The following is a 15,337-nucleotide window of genomic DNA, read 5'->3' as shown; positions in this document are numbered from 1 at the left end:
TGTTTCTGTCCAGTTTAGTATCGACATGGTTTGTTTGTTTTTTTAAATGTTCATTTGTTTATTTAGAGAGAGAACGCTAGCCGGAAAGGGGCAGAGAGAGAGAGGGAGACAAGAGAATCCCAAGTCTGGGCTGTCAGCGTGGAGCCCAATGCACGGCTCATTCCCATGAACCCATGAACCGAGAGATCATGACCTGAGCCAAAATCGAGAATCAGACGCTTAACAAATTGAGCCACCCGGCACCCTTAATGTCAACACGTTTTAAAGGGGGTGTAAAAGCAACATTATTCACAGTGGTCAAAGGTGGAAGCAACCAAATTATCATGGACAGATGAATGGATACACAAAATGTGGTTGATACACATGTATACGGTGTATATATCGTGTATATATCCATACAGCGGAGTCTCATTCAGCCGGAAAAGGAAGGAAATCTTGACACCTTGAGGGGTCAGCCTTGAGGACGGTAATGCCCAGTGAAATAAGCCAGGCACAAAAGGGCAAATACCATATGAAGGTTTTTATACGATGGGCCTTGAGCAATCAGATTCATAGAAATAGAACGCAGAACGGCGGGTGCCCAAGGGGATAGAGAATGGAGAGTCATTGCTTAATGCGTAGAGTTTCAGTTTTCTAAGTGAAAAAGTTCAGAGATCATCTGCACAACAAAGTGAAAACACTTTACAGCTTTGAACTATATACTTCAAAGCGGTTAAGATGGCAAATTTTGTGTTATGTGTATTTTAACATAATTGGGAAAAAAGTTTTAAGTAAAAAAGGAAAACATAACAACAACAACAACAACAACAAAGTGGAGGTGGAAAAGCCTCCAAGCCCGCTCCTCTCCTGGACGGTGCAGGCCCAGGCAGCGCTGGGGGCCCCGGATCCCCAAATGCCCACGGTGTGAGAGGAGTGGCCCGGATGGGGCCAGGCTAGGCATCGGGGGAAGAGGCGAGACTCTGAGGGGACAGGTCGCCACCTCCACCCGGGCCTCAATCACAGCTCTTCCTGGTAGGGGGGTGGGCAGGACCCTGACCCCAAAAGTCCCTACCTGCTGGCTCCGCCACGCAGAGGCTCCCACTGCCTCGGAGCTTGGCTCAGGCTCTCTGAGGCTCATCCCTCTCAGCAGGGAAGAGCTGAGCCCCTACCGTGGGCCAGGCACTGTGCTAGCTGCCACTGATGGTTCGAGGACGACTCCTGGGAGACCCCACGGGGTGACGAGAGTCCGCTCATCTGAGTGGATGTGGGGCGAGGGCCTGTGCATAAAGGTAGGAGGAGGTGCCATCAGTCAGTGCCTGGCCCTGAACCTGGAGTGGAACCGAACCACCACTCCCCGCTCGCTGCGCCCCCACCCCCCCTTCCAGGGAGGTGTTTGTGTGTGTGCAAATGTGTCTGTGAGCCTGTGTGATCCAGAGCAGGTAATGTCTGCCGTCACTGAGGCTGCTGACAGTCTGTGTCAATCCGCGGGCGCGTAGGTGCATCTACAGACCTAAGGCTCCTCCGTGCACAGGCTGAGAATCACAATGAACTTGGCCGGGGCGCGAGCGTGGCGATCGCACGTTCGCCTGGATGGGGCGACGCTGCCTGCTCTGATCCCTAACTCATTATTAAGCTCCTCGCTCTTTGCAGACGCTCCCTGCGCCTCCCCCGCTCCGGGCTGCAGCGGCGCAGGCGCCGGGCCGAGCCGAGCGCCGAGCGGGGAGCGGGCGGCCGCGCTCCGGGCCGGGGTCCCGGGGGAGCAGGTGAGCGACCCGCGCCGCGCGGCCCCCAGGCCCTTGCGGAGACGCCGCCCGGCCGCGCTGCGCCGGCGCCCCCGCCTTCCCTGCCTGGCAGCACCCGTCCTGCCTCTGTTGGCATCATCCCTCCTCCCCCCTGCCTGGCATCCCTCCTCCCCCCTGCCTGGTATCTCCTCTGCTCCCGCCTGCCTGGCATCCCTCCTCCTCCCTGCCTGGCATCCTCCTCCCCCCTGTCTGGCGTCTCCCCCTGTCTGACAGCCCCCTCCACCCCCCCGGCCTCTCCCCATTCTCCTCCCTGCCTGGCATCTCTCTGGTCTCCCCCCCTGCCTGGCATCTTCCTTCTTATCCCTGCCTGGCACCTTCCCCTTACCTGGCGCCTTCCCCTTACCTGGCACTCCCCCTCCCTGCCTGGCATCGTCATCCCCTCCTCCTTTCCTGATCTCTCCCCCCACTCCTGACTCTCTTCCTCCCCCTGCCTGGCACCTCCCCCACCCCGAGCCGGGTATCTGTCTCTTCCTCCTCCCCCCTTCCTTGCACCTCTCCCATGGCTCCCATCTTACCTCCTCTCTAATACTCCCCCCCCCCCTCCTCTCTGCCTGGCATCTTTCCCTCCTTCTGTACCTGGTTCCTTCCCATCCTCCCTCCACCTGCATGCCCCCTCCTTCTCTTTGCCTGGCACTCTCCTGCCTGGTACCTTCCTCTCCTCCCTCATGTCTGGCACCTACTCCTCCCCCTCGCCTGTCACCTCCTCCCTGCCGAGCATGTTGCCATCCTGCTCCTGCCTGGCACCCTCTCCCTCCTACCCACTCCCCTGCCTGGCACCTTCCCTCCTTCCCCTCTGCCTGGCACCTCCCCACCTCTCCCCTGCCTGGCACCTCCCCACCTCTCCCCTGCCTGGTACCTCCCCTCTTCCCCCCTGCCTGGCACCTTCCCTCCTTCCCCTCTGCCTGGCACCTCCCCTGTCTCCACTTGGCATCCCGCCTGGACACCCCTCTCCCACCCAGGCTGTCCCTCTGTCTTCAGCCTTCCTGTAAGGCACCTCCCCCCAGCCCTGAGCCGGTAACCTCTCTCCCAGGGGCATCTTCCTCCTCTCATGACCTGTCCTGCCTCCTCACACTTGTCAGAGTCGCCTCCTGGCCAACACCACCTACGTGTGACCCTGAACTGCTCTCAAGCCCCCCGACCCCGTACCTGTAGCACTGCCTTTTCCTCGTTCCCCACACCCGCCCCTGCTCAAGGACTCCAGTTCACAAAGTGGGTTCCGACGCCAGCCTGTGGCCTTCCTGCTTGTGCAGGAGGGTGGGACCAGGAAAGCTGTGCACCCGGGGAGAGGCCAGCATGAGCAGAGCGGGCGGGTCACAAACAGGCCTTCTCTACCTGCCCGTCCCCCCTCGGACTCCCTCAGATGTCCCTGGGCTCCAGAAGCCATCCAGGTCCCATCCGGGCCTCCGGGTCGTGCCCTATGCCTCCGAGGCCTGGCTGCCCCCCTCCCCGTTCGCTGCCTGTGGCCACCCTGTTGTCCCCCAAACTGGCCTCCCCTGCCGGGCCTGGGTCTTGCCTGGGTTCTCTGCTCTGCTCTGTCCTAGCTCAGTCCTGCAAGACCTGGTCTCTGCCGACTGCTTCCTGCTCTCACACTGCTCCCACTTGCCTGTCACCTCCATCCTGGTCCCTTTCTGCACCCCTCCCGTTCTCTTTCTCAGACCTCCTTGTCACAGACTGTGGTCCACCCAGCTGGCCCCCTCAGACTCCCTCATCAGCCCTCAGAGGTCCATTTGGACTCTGCCTTTGGGGCTCAGGGTCTGGGCCACCCCTCCCACTGCCCTCTCCTTTCAGATTCTCCTCACAATGGCCCTTGGTGCTGCAGGTGCAGTGGGCTCTGGGCCCGGGCACCGAGGGGGCACTGGATGACTCCCCCGCTGCAGGACCCCGCCACCTATGACTCCAGGCCTTCAGCACCCACCCGCCGTGGTACAGGTAGGCGTTGCCCCCTCCAAACCCAGGAGCAGGAGCCCTGGGATGCCCCTGAGAGGTGTTGGCTCTTGGCCTCCAGTCTTACCCCAAGGCCGCCTCTTGGCACTTCAGCCCCAAGCCAGACCCGTGACAGTGCTTCTGGTCACCCCCTCCCACTGCTGCGGCCACTCCCCAGACCCTGGTGACATCTCCTTCCACCCTTCCGCCGCCTCTTCTGAGCGCCCTCACTTCCTGGCTCCCCGTTTCTGCCTTTCAAAGCCAGTCTGAGCCAGGAACCAGTGAGCCCGAAACCAGCTTTTGGTTCAGGTGAAAGTGGTCTGGGGCTCTGGTTTCTTTCACTTCCTCCTCACCCACAGACACGCTGCCCCACCTCCTCTGTGCTCAGCCGTGTGCGTGCTCGCGCACGCACCTGCACACCGTGTGCACACACGCTCTCTGCTAGCTGGGAGGGGCCTGCTTCTGCCCGACACGCCGGGGCTGTAGAAAACGAATTCTGGACATGCTGTGGCCACCCTCTACACGGCTTCCAGAACCCCGGTGGGGGTTTGTTCCTGGCGGGAGGGGGTGGCTGCGGCAGCCTGTGGCGTGGCCTCAGTAGGCGGGCCTCAAGCGCACAGGGACTCCGGGCCCCTTGCGCGTGAGTTGGACCTTCTTGAGCCTCCTCTTGGCAGAGCTCGAGGAGGCTGGCCTGGCTCCCAGTCCGGGAGGCCTGTGGTTCTGGTCTGAGTCCTTCCCACCCAGCCCCCACCCGCCATTCTGGCCACCTCACCAGCGGGAGTCCCCTGTGACAGGCTGGGCGCCGTGGGGCCCTGGGGGTGTTGGGGACTTAGTCCCGGCCCTCAGGAACCATAATCCGGCAGGAGGAATGGACTCAGGGGGTCCCGAGGGAAGTGCCCAGCAGACAGCTCAGGCCTCAGGCCCGTGGAGGAGGGGGAAGGCCTTGAAAGGAACAATTTGAAGTGGGCTTTCAGAGATCCGGGGGGGTGGGTGTAATGAGGGTGCCTTCCTCAGCTCCTCCTTCCTCAGAAGCAGCGGACGAACTTACTCTCCTGCCTGGGCTGTTCTGAAGGTCAGGGCAGCCCGTTCCCCTCCCAGCTTTCCCCCGCCTTTGCCACCGGCCCAGAACGGTGCTGTCACCGGCTGCCGGGGGAGCCTGGTGCTGTCACCCAGTGCTGGTCACTGTGGAAACAAATGCAATGCTGTGCAGGAAAGTCAAGCCCCCCAACAAAGGTCCTGCCCCTTGCCCCACAACCTAACCACTGCCTGTGTTAAGCGTGGGCCTGTTCCCCCAGCTAGCAGGGCTTGGCTTTTTCATGCAGAATCCTAAAGAAAAGGTGAACCCTGGTGCATTTTAGGGGCAACTCTAAAGTTGTCTGAGGCTGTATGAGGGTGGAGGCCTGCCTAGTAGGTGGGGCTGATGAGGGGGGCAGCTGGGGTCCCCGGGAGGTACAACACAGCCAGGTCCCCACGTGGCGAGTCCTTGTATACTATGGCTGGTCTGGGGTACGCTGAGCTAAGCCCTAATGGGGCTCTCCAACAGAGAGAGCTGGGTTGCTCTAGACCCAGCCTGAAGGAGGTGATCACCCTGAAGGATGGGCCGTTGAGGAGGGGAGGCCTGAGAAGCTGGGGGGGGGGGGAGGGTGGGAGGCTGAGTGCTCTGGGTACATCCTAGCAACACGTGGTCCTGGAGCAGCCCGGTCACAAGGAGAATTGAGGGTCCACCCTGAGATTCCTAGGGACTCGGGAGTCCCAACCTGTCTATGTGACAAAGGGGGTAAGGAGGGAGGTGCTGCGGGAAGTTTCTGGTGTTTTGTTTTAGAGTCACATTCAGCATGTGCCGTCCCAGGCAAGAAGCCGGCTTTGACGCTCGGCGGCTTGGGCACGTGCTGTCATTTGGATGCTGACAGGCCCCGTGCTACCGTCTAGACAGCACGGTCGGCACGAGCCCAGGCGTGCAAGCAGCTGGAGGCTGTCTTTGCCCCGAGCGCTGGCAGCGTGATTGCAGGCGAGAGCTCGTTATTAGCGAGCGTTAAGTGGCGGAGGTAATGAGCTGGAGGTGTCACCGGGAGGGGGTGTCCCTGGAGGAGGTGTCACGAGAGAAGGCTGGGTTACAGACACCCAGGATGAGTGAACGGCCCTCGGGTTTGGCAGGATTCGGAGGCCTCTCAGATCACCGCATCTGGTGGGCGCGCAGCTGAGGGACGCCTGGTGGGGGCCACGGCCGTGTCCCTGGTGTCCCCGCGCGGGTGAGGGGTGTGCAGACCCCCGGTCGCGGATGAGGACCCCGTGGGAGAACAGTTGCCCACCTCAGCCAGGCCCACTCCTTCGTTTGCTTCCCAAGCTGTGAAACCCATTTCTTTGTTACCTAAACTTACGTCCGGGAGATCCGAGAACGTGTCTTACGAGCATGTGTCCCCCGCTCATGCCTTTCCCGGAATTTGCACACTTGGATCATCTCCCGTGTCAACCTTCTTTCCAGACCGAAGAATGTTCTGGGGCCCGGAGCGAGGAGCAGCATGCTGTGGGGAGGGGAGAAAGGCGGGGACAGGAGGACGCCGGAAGGTGGGCCTGTGTTCCACCCCACCCCAGAAAGGGTTGGAGGCGGTTTGCAAAGACACGCACAGTGAGGAAGGCAGGACGTGGGGACCCGAGGGGCGGGAAAATGTGCTGCAGCCGCAGATAAGGTTAGCGCGCGAGACACAAGCCGTGAGGCCCCGGGGCCCCTTCCGTGGTGGGAAGACAGGAGCACGGGTGTCATTCATGCTGCCCAGAGAACCAAACGCCACCGGCTCAGAGACACTGTGATTTGGGGCCGTGAGACCCCAGGAAGTCTCTCCCGTGTGATGGCACGAGGGGGACACTGGGTGACCAGAGCTAAGCGATGTCCTCAGCAATACTGCAGGTTTCCCTGGGGCCCAGGCAAAGAGCGACACAATAGCGGGCCGCCATGTAAACATCGCTCGATCCCAACCCGAAGCTAGCACACCCAGAGAAGTGCACTGCACACCTTCAGGTTACACGCTAACGGTCACAACATTTCTGAGAAGCATCCAGCAGCGGGGAGGTCTGTTTAAAATCGGGAATTAAGTCCAGTCACGTTCTTGGGGAAGCGTAGTATCCTTGCAGGAAAACAGAGACCTCCGTCCGCACATATGCCCAGCAGGTGAGTTTGGGTACAGGGTGAGACCAGTCACACGCTTTACGCCCTAGGTCGCGAACCCACCGAGAAGTAGGCACGCGTGTCTGTTGCAGGCTAGAGAAGGAAGCTGGAACCTGAGGCCTGGATGTAGCGGGCGGACCCTACGCCCTAACTTGGGTTTGCTTACCTAGGGTATAGGAAGGTGGAGACGGGCTCCCTCGGGCCAGCGAATCCACCCACAAGGGAAGGACAGGCTTCAGGGGACGGCCCTGATGTCACCATCCCCGACTCAGGAAAGGAGCTTGTCCAGTAGATGTCAGGCCCCCACCTCATCAGGCAGGGAGCCCCTCCCAAGGAGAAGAGGCCTGGGAGGAGGGGTAAGATTGTTCCAGAGTCTTCTCTCCAGGAGAACAGAGTAGAAGTTTCCTGGTGAACACAAGAAGACAGGAACACAGGGTCCCCTCCACAGTGGGGGTGGGGCCGGCCATATTGCTGACAGTGATACAGAAGCTCAAGCCCTCACCTGGGAGTGACATTTGACCCTCCCCCTTCCTTCTCTCTCTGTTGGAGCAATCACCTCATTTTATTTTATTTTATTTTATTTTATTTTATTTTATTTTATTTTATTCTATGTCCTAGACACATCTCAATTCTGCCCACCCATTTCTCACGTCACCACCCTAGTGGGGCCGCTGCTGTCTTCTGCCCGGACCACGGAGATAGACGCCTCAGTAGCGCCCCCCCACCCTCGGTCTGGGCCCCTCCTCCCAGCCCCAACCCACCAAGGTGGCCAGAGCTTCCTGCAGTGCGGACCTGATCTCTTCTGTCTTCTGTCTTCATGGGCTTCCGGCACCTGCTGGCACTCAGGGCCTTCGCACATGCTGTTCTCTTTGCCTGCAACACCCTTCCAGCTCCCTTCACCTGCCTGGTTCTGTCCATCCTGCAAGTCTCCACTGGAATGCCACTTCTTGCAGGGAGACTTTCTCCCCCCTTCCCCCGATTAGGCATCAAGTCCCACCTCCTTACATCTTCTAGCGTGTACCCCAAATTTAAATGATCCCTGGTAGTGGTCCTTCAAGGCACAGCCTGCATCTGTCTTGTTCAGCACAACGCAGAAAAACACTTTGTGAATGAATGAGGTGGGGACGTGGGGGGGAGGCGGCTCTGACCGCTGATCTTGACATGACCCTGAGACCCCTTTGTACTGTTAGCCCTGCCCTCTCTGCACCCCCACAACGCAAGGGTGGGCCTTTCCGGCCTCCCCACCCTGAGCTGCCGACACCTGAGCCGCTCGTGGCCCACAGCTGGGCAGTCCGTCTCCGAAAGGACCTGCTCGCCATGCTCGCAGACACCCCCCCTTGTTTAGTGGTTCTTAAAGTGAGGAGAATCTTCCTGCCTGTGACCCTGGCCTTCCCCTTTGGAGTTACAGAGAATAAACCCCTTTCTACCTCTGTGACGTTTGGAGGCGGTTGTCCACACTTCCTGGGTCTGCTGTCAGGAACGTTCAGGTCTGGTTTCTTCAAACGTCCCAGACTTGGGGGCTGGGCTCTGCCCCTTGCCAGCTGGGCTGATGTGGGCAGAGGCACTTAGTTCTCCGAGCCTCAGTGTCTCCTCTGTAAGGTAGGACCTGACGCCCCTTCTATAGAGATTCGGTGGGATGCTAAGTACTGAGCACTCGGGTCAAGATCCAGAACGCCGTGAATGCCAGAGAGCCCCTTGTCACCCTGTGGGTTAAAATGTGATGCTCAGTGCTGCCCTCCCCACCAGCACGTCTAGCTGTCCTCTGTAGACCCTGTGACCATGTCTCCCTTGGTTCCAGGCCCAGCTGGCCATTCTCGCTGCTGTTACACTGTTGGTTCAGAAAGGGCTGGAGCCAGTGAGAAGCCCCTGGGCCTTTCCTCCCGTCCGCTGAGAACCCCGTTCTCCCCGTTCCCGTATCTTGAACTCAGACGCAGAGCTCTCTGGTTAGCCTTAGCCCGGCTTCCCAGCCAGCAGCCCTCCATCCAGCCTGATGCCGTCTGCATATTTGAGAAGCCTGCCTTCTTTACCTTTACGAAAGTTTTGAGCTGGAAATTTAAAAAAAGTGAGCCAGCAGGTGGAGGAGAGAGCGCTGTGGTCCTCTGACTCTCCCGAGCTGTGAGCAGATTTCTGATTTCCTCAGAAGTCACAGTGATTTCCTGAAGTCACAGTAGGGGCCCAAGGGGGTGGGCTTGGAGGAGGGCCCCCCCACCCCCCGCAGGGGGAGGGCAGCAGTAGGGAGAGGGGAGGCGGAGCTCCAGCTCGGTCTCCAGATCCCACACCCCACCCAGCAGGAAGCATTATTTTGCTTTTGCCTTCTCTTGCCTCAGTTTCCTCTCTGAGCCCCTACTCTGCCACCCCACCCCCCGTCTTACTCTCACCCCTTCCTTCGAGAAAAAACCATCTTAGATACCCTTTCGAAAAATGCCCACTGAGGGGAGGTGCCTGGGTGGCTCAGTTGTTTCAGTGACTGACTCTTCCTGGTTCATGGGTTTGAGCCCCCCATCGGGCTCTGCACTGACAGCACAGAGCCTGCTTGGGATTCTCTCCCGCCCTCTCTCTCTCTGCCCCTCTCCCCGCTCTTTCTCTCTCAAAATAGATGAACGTTTTTAAAAATGCCCTTTGGGTGGACCACAACCCCACCAGACCAGACTCCACCGCCGCACCACCCCCAACAGCCCCGCCCCCCACTTCTGTTGCCTGAGACCCCAGAGCAGCTCCCACAGGACAGAGGAGAGCCAAGCACACGAGCACAGAATACTAGCAACCGGTGTTGACTGAGAGCCTCTTGCAAGTTTTAGGAACTGTGGAGGATTTTTCGTGGTTCAGCTGATCGGTCCTCACAAGAGTGAGAGAAACTGAAACACAGTTTCATCGTGTTGGTGCAAGAGTCCCAGTTGGGGTCCTCCTGGCAGCGTCCCATGGGGGAGGAACAGCGAGGTGTGCCGTGACCCAAACCACAGTGACCCTGAAGGAGGCAAAGCAGCCAGCCCTTTCTATAGGCCCAGCACTGAGGCCCAAGGTCAAGGCTAGTTGTCCTGGTGCACAAAGCTCCCGCCCCTCATTTACATTAATTGCTGGGCCCCTGGGCGTTTAGAGTTTGTAACCCCTAAAATTGGGGGGGGGGCTTGGTGAAATGGAGAAACCCTGCCTCTTCAAAAAGGGACAGCCCCTATTAGCATTCTCTGATTGTTTCCAAGTGCATCGGTGGGCTTGTGTTGCCAGATTTCCAGTTTTTTGAGAGATTCTGGAAATCTGGCTGTTGGTGTGAAATCTCTCAATTTTTAAGATTTTAAAGAGCGTTTTTTAAAAATTTTTTAATGTTTATTTATTTATTTATTTGTTTGTTTGTTTGTTTAACATTTATTTATTTTGGGGACAGAGAGAGACAGAGCATGAACGGGGGAGGGGCAGAGAGAGAGGGAGACACAGAATCGGAAACAGGCTCCAGGCTCCGAGCCATCAGCCCAGAGCCTGATGCGGGGCTCAAACTCACGGACCGCGAGATCGTGACCTGGCTGAAGTCGGACGCTTAACCGACTGTGCCACCCAGGCGCCCCAGTGTTTATTTATTTTTGAGAGAGAGACAGAGCATGAGCAGGGGAGGGGCAGAGAGAGAGAGAGAGAGAGAGAGAGGGAGACACAATCCAAAACAGGCTCCGGGCTGTGAGCTGTCAGCACAGAGCCCGACGCGGGGCTCGAACCCACAAACCGTGAGATCATGACCTGAGCCAAAGTCAGACACTTAACTGACTGAGCCACGCAGGCGCCCCTTAAAAAGTGTTGAAGACACAGTGTGGGCAAAGTGACACCTGTCTGCCTGCCCACTCTGCAACTTCCTCCCTGGGCTCCCCTCCTGCGGTCACCACCCACCTGGTACCTCTTCTAGCCCTCTGGCCCAGAGCCCTGAGTCAGCATTCCTAGCCCTGAGAACTCCATCGAGGGTCCCACCCTGAGAGACATTGCACTGAGCTGCGGTCACTTTAGACAACCTCTTGTCAACGATGAATTTTAAGCAAAATGCAAAGAGGCTTGTTGAAAACTTGAGGGTTCTCCCCCAGGTAGAAACAGGGATCCCAATGACGTGTTGTGAACGGGAAGGACCACGGGTAGAATCCCCCTCACAGTTTGTCTGTGTTTTAAGCCCAGAGCAGTGGCCGGTGAGGGCATTCAGGGCAACTTTGACAACCAACGGTGGCGGCCGGGGTCGGGGGAGGGGGGGCATTTGGTGAGCCGAAAAGAACACGACCTTCAGATCAGGACATGGCGGGTTTGAGCCCACCTTTGACTAGTTCTCTGTCTGGCTCTGAATCAGTCATTAACCTTGTGTGCCTCATCTTTATAATGGGTATAGTAGTGGCTCAGTTGGTTAAGCGTCCGATTTCTGCTCAGGTCATGATCTCAGGGTTTGTGAGTCCGAGCCCCACATCAGGCTCTGTCCTGACAGCTCGGAGCCTGGAGCCTGCTTCGGATTCTGTGTCTCCCTCTCTCTCTCCGCCCCTCCCCACCTTGCACTCTGTTTCTCTCTCTCTCTCTCTCTCTCGAAAATAAACATAAAAAAAAATAAAAAATAAAATAAAATGGGTACAGTAATATCCAGCCCTTTAACTCCCTGGGATGTTGAAAGAACCAAATTAAATAACGCACACCGAACTATTTTGTAGGCTATGGAGCTCCGTAAAGATGTACGTGTTCATTTGAAGGGGTTTGACAAAGTCTCTCCCAATATCTGGAGCGTGACACATAGACGTGGGCTGGACGCAGTAGTGTGCTGGTAAATATTTAACAACTGGATCCTGACAGGGTGGGAAGGGGGAACTGGAATCTGATTTGTACTATTTGCCAATTTCCATGGCATAAATACTCCTACTGCAGCCGATTTTAAACCAGCAATGTGACACTGCGGCACGTCACTGGATGTCACTATGATTGAGCCCATTTGCTGCCAGTTGAAGACTAGCCTCAGAGGTTGTAGGCTGTCTGGAGAGAGGGCTTTGTCCTGGTGCCTGTCCTTTTCCAGAATAGTCAGCACAGACCCAGATGAAGAGGGAAGGTCATGTTCAGGGATTTGTGAATGACACACAGCTGGACAGGATGACAGATACAGCGGATAACAGAACGGGGATTCGAAAGATCGCGAGCTAGAATAATGGGCTAATTCTTATGAGACGGAATAAATATAAGTATCTGTTCTTGAGTCCAAATAGGCAGTTTTACCAGCAGGGAATGGGAGACGTGCTTCGGCACAATGAGAGTAGGAAGAGAATTGGGGGTGGGGGGGGCGCCTGGCTGGCCCCGTCGGTGGAGCCAGCGGCTCTTGATCTCGGGATTGTAGGTTCGAGCCCCACGTTGCAAAGCCCCAAGCTTTGCATGGCGTCAGCCAAGCCAGGGGACGTAAGGGGAGAGACCGGTGGCAGTTGGGACTGGCAGGCAGGCCACAGGAGGGCCCACACAGGAGTACTGAAAGCAGTGTTAGGGGGTGGATTCGTCTCCTAGGCTGTAACAAAGTACCGGGCTGGGCGGCTTAAACAATGGAAACGTATTTTCTGGAGGCGGGATGTCGAGATCCAGGCGTCAACAGGGTTTCGGGTCCTTCTGAAGCCATGAGGGAAGATCTGGCCCGGGCCTCGCTCCTCGGCTTACAGATGGCTGTCTCCCCACGTCAGTCTTCACTCTGTGTGTATCTGTCCCCGGGTCCCAGTTTCCCCTATTTTATGACACCAGTCATACTGGATTAGGGTCACCCTAATGGCCCCATTTTAACTTGATTACCTCCGTAAAGACCCCATCGCCCAATAAGAACATATTCTGAAGGTGGGGGGGTTAGGACTCCAGCAAATGAGTTCTGCTGGGGGAGACACAACTCAACTTGTGCCCGGGGGGAGGGGACCGCGAGGGCTGCCTTCAGAGTTTGGATCCGCGTCTCATGGAAGAGGAAGAAGATGAGCTCTAGGTAGCCAGAGCGTCCGGGTGGTGACCCAGGGGTCGTGTCCACCGCAGGAGGAGCCAAGGTGTGATCCATTGGGCCCCGTGGCCACCGGGACGCCAGCTCCTCGCCTGGCTCTAGCTTTCCTCGAGTGGGGACGGGCAGAGCCAAAGGGGGCCTTGAGCTCCTTGTCCCCGCAGGTACTGCAGGCACTCACCGGCGCACCCCACAGCTGGCTCCACGGCCCCCTCCGCCAGGACCAGGATCACCCTCGGGCATGGCTGCTGCTGCTGGCTTCCCCGCCCCTGCCACAGGCCAGCCACCTGCGAGCCACGGCCCCTCTGCAGGGCCAGCTGGTGGGAGCTGAATGCCTCTCTTCCCCGTAAGGAAGCCCAGGGCTCTGGCGTGGGGCGTGCTGCTCCTGCACGCCCCCGACCCCTTGCCAGAGCGGCCGCTGTCCTGCGTGCGGGGGTGGACGTGAGCTTCGCACCATATGGATGCCGGGAGCCCCTCCAGCCCCGGGCCAGTCCTCCTTGTGTCCCGAGGGCCGAGGCTGCGTCTAGTGTCTGTTGTGTGGCTGAGCCGCCCTTTGCACTGAACAGTCACACAGGAGGTGCCCGCCAAGTGAGCGGCAGGACGGCAGACGAGGAAGGGGACAGGCGTGCGAGGAGGCCCTCCCTGCTTTTCTTCCAGATGCTTCCCTTGGCAGCTCTTAAACCTCAGCTTCTCCTGGCCCGGTGGTCTCCCGTAGAATTCTTCTTAGGTGTGAATGCAGGTGCTTTGCTCCGTCTGGTGGCTTCGGAATGTTTCCCTGCCCGCCTTTCCTGCAGCCCTTTACCAAGTTTCTGGGCTGCACACACAGGCTTCCCGTGTAAGACCCACCCTGCAGACTAATGCCACTTTCTGTGCTCAAGGAAGCTTCCGGTGGTTTGGGTGGAACCCAGACTCTTCACGGGCTCCCAGAGCCACCAGAATTAGCCACTGTGAATAATTGCCTGGCCGACCCCTCAGAGGTACCCTCCATGGTATGTGGGACGGTCCCACAGCTGGGGGGCTCTGGGGGCCCCCTGTTTTCACTACTCCCCCAACTGGGGGCTGTTCGACAGCAGGACCGCTAGGACCCAGAGATAAGGCAGAGCAGAGGCAGCCAAGCCCCGCAGGCTCGGGCCAGCTTAGCATCAGGAATCCAGTAATGGCAGCGATTACTCGTTAAATGTGCCCTCTGTGGCAGGCGCCGTGCTGAATTCCGCACATAACGCGACCTCGTCTGAATCCTCACATCTACCGGTGAGTCAGGCGTAGGGCTCCCTGTCTTGAAGACAGGGAAAATGGAGCTCAGACGGGTCGAGTAACCTGTACCAAGTTACGGCCACCCAGTGGCTGAGCTGAGTGTGAACCCAAGACCATCCAGCTCAAGAGCACGGCTTCTCAACCCCGGGGCAACTTCACCCTCCAGGGACAAAGGCCGATGTTGGGAGATACTTTTGTTTGTTGCACTGGAGGGGGACCGGGGGGAGTGCTTTTAGAATTTACTGGATAGAGGCCAGGGATGCTACTGACATCGTACGATACATGAGACGGCCCCCACAATAAAGAATCATCCAGCCCCAAATGTCAATGGTGCTAAGGCTGAGAAGCCCTGTTCTTGGGTCTAAGCTCAGAGTAATCACACTTTGGTGCCTGCAGAGACCCCACCCAGGGCAGTGGGTTCAGGGCCTGGGGGAGGACGGGACCCCCGAAGAACGGGGACAATGGGTAGGGCAGTAGGGCCTCCCTGTCCCAGCCCTGTCCCAGGACAGACTAGGTGGCAATGGCCAAAACAAAAGCCCAGATCTGGGAGCAAGGGCAAGGGCGTCAGGGCTGGGTGAGGGGCTACCCGGAGGGGGTTCATTATATGGGTGGGCTGGGCACCAGCTGGCCTTAATTACAAAGGATCCTCCTGGAAACGAGGCGTGGGTTCTCAGAACCGAGAAGGTTCTGAGACCACTCCTTCCCTTTCCTCCCTTCTGCCCACTCCGTGGTAAGTCTTCATGAGGCCTCTCAGCCGTCTCCACAGCTATTCAAGCCCAAGAGTAAAGAGGGTACCCTGTGTGGGGTCACGAGAGAGGCCGAGTCTAGCTTGGACTATGAAATCCTTGATCATAGACCAGCCTCAAAGACCATCTCCTGGTTTTAAAATTTTTAAAAATTTATTATTGTTTTAATGCTTATTTATTTATTTATTTATCATTTTCTTTATTTTGAGAGAGACAGAGACAGCACCAGCACGACAGGGGCAGAGAGAGGGAGAGCATCCCAAGCAGGCTCCGCATGGTCAGCGCAGAGCCCAGTGTGGGGCACGAACCCACAAACCACACCATCATGACCCGAGCGGAAACCAAGAGTCGGACGCTCAACCGACTGAGCCACCCAGACGCCCCAGTGTTTATTTTTGAGACAGAGAGAGAGAGAAAGCATGAGCGCGGTCGGGGCAGAGGGAGGGCGCCGACAGCAGAGAGCCTGATGCGGGGCTCGAACTCACAAACTATGAGATCCTGCCCTGAGCCA

At 57.9% G+C, this 15,337-nt stretch overlaps 1 protein-coding gene across 3 annotated transcripts in view; it reads left to right on the top strand.

The window, feature by feature from the left end:
• The first annotated feature begins 1,678 nt into the window (after positions 1-1,678).
• Positions 1,679-15,337, top strand: part of SMARCD3 (SWI/SNF related, matrix associated, actin dependent regulator of chromatin, subfamily d, member 3) — a 30,302-nt gene continuing 16,643 nt past the window's right edge. The window contains exons 1-2 of one of the 3 annotated variants that reach the window (XM_047847059.1): positions 1,679-1,742; positions 3,570-3,710. In XM_047847059.1, the coding sequence (XP_047703015.1) occupies positions 3,672-3,710 (39 nt within the window). In that variant the 5' untranslated portion in view covers positions 1,679-1,742; positions 3,570-3,671. The remainder of the gene's footprint in view (positions 1,743-3,569; positions 3,711-15,337) is intronic. The other 2 variants (XM_047847069.1, XM_047847079.1) reach the window with 2 other exon arrangements.

Source organism: Prionailurus viverrinus, chromosome A2, assembly GCF_022837055.1.
Source record: "Prionailurus viverrinus isolate Anna chromosome A2, UM_Priviv_1.0, whole genome shotgun sequence".
In the NCBI taxonomy this organism is placed as follows: domain Eukaryota; kingdom Metazoa; phylum Chordata; class Mammalia; order Carnivora; family Felidae; genus Prionailurus; species Prionailurus viverrinus.
The sequence above is the reverse complement of the archived record's forward strand: the minus strand, read 5'-3'. Positions and strand labels throughout refer to the sequence as shown.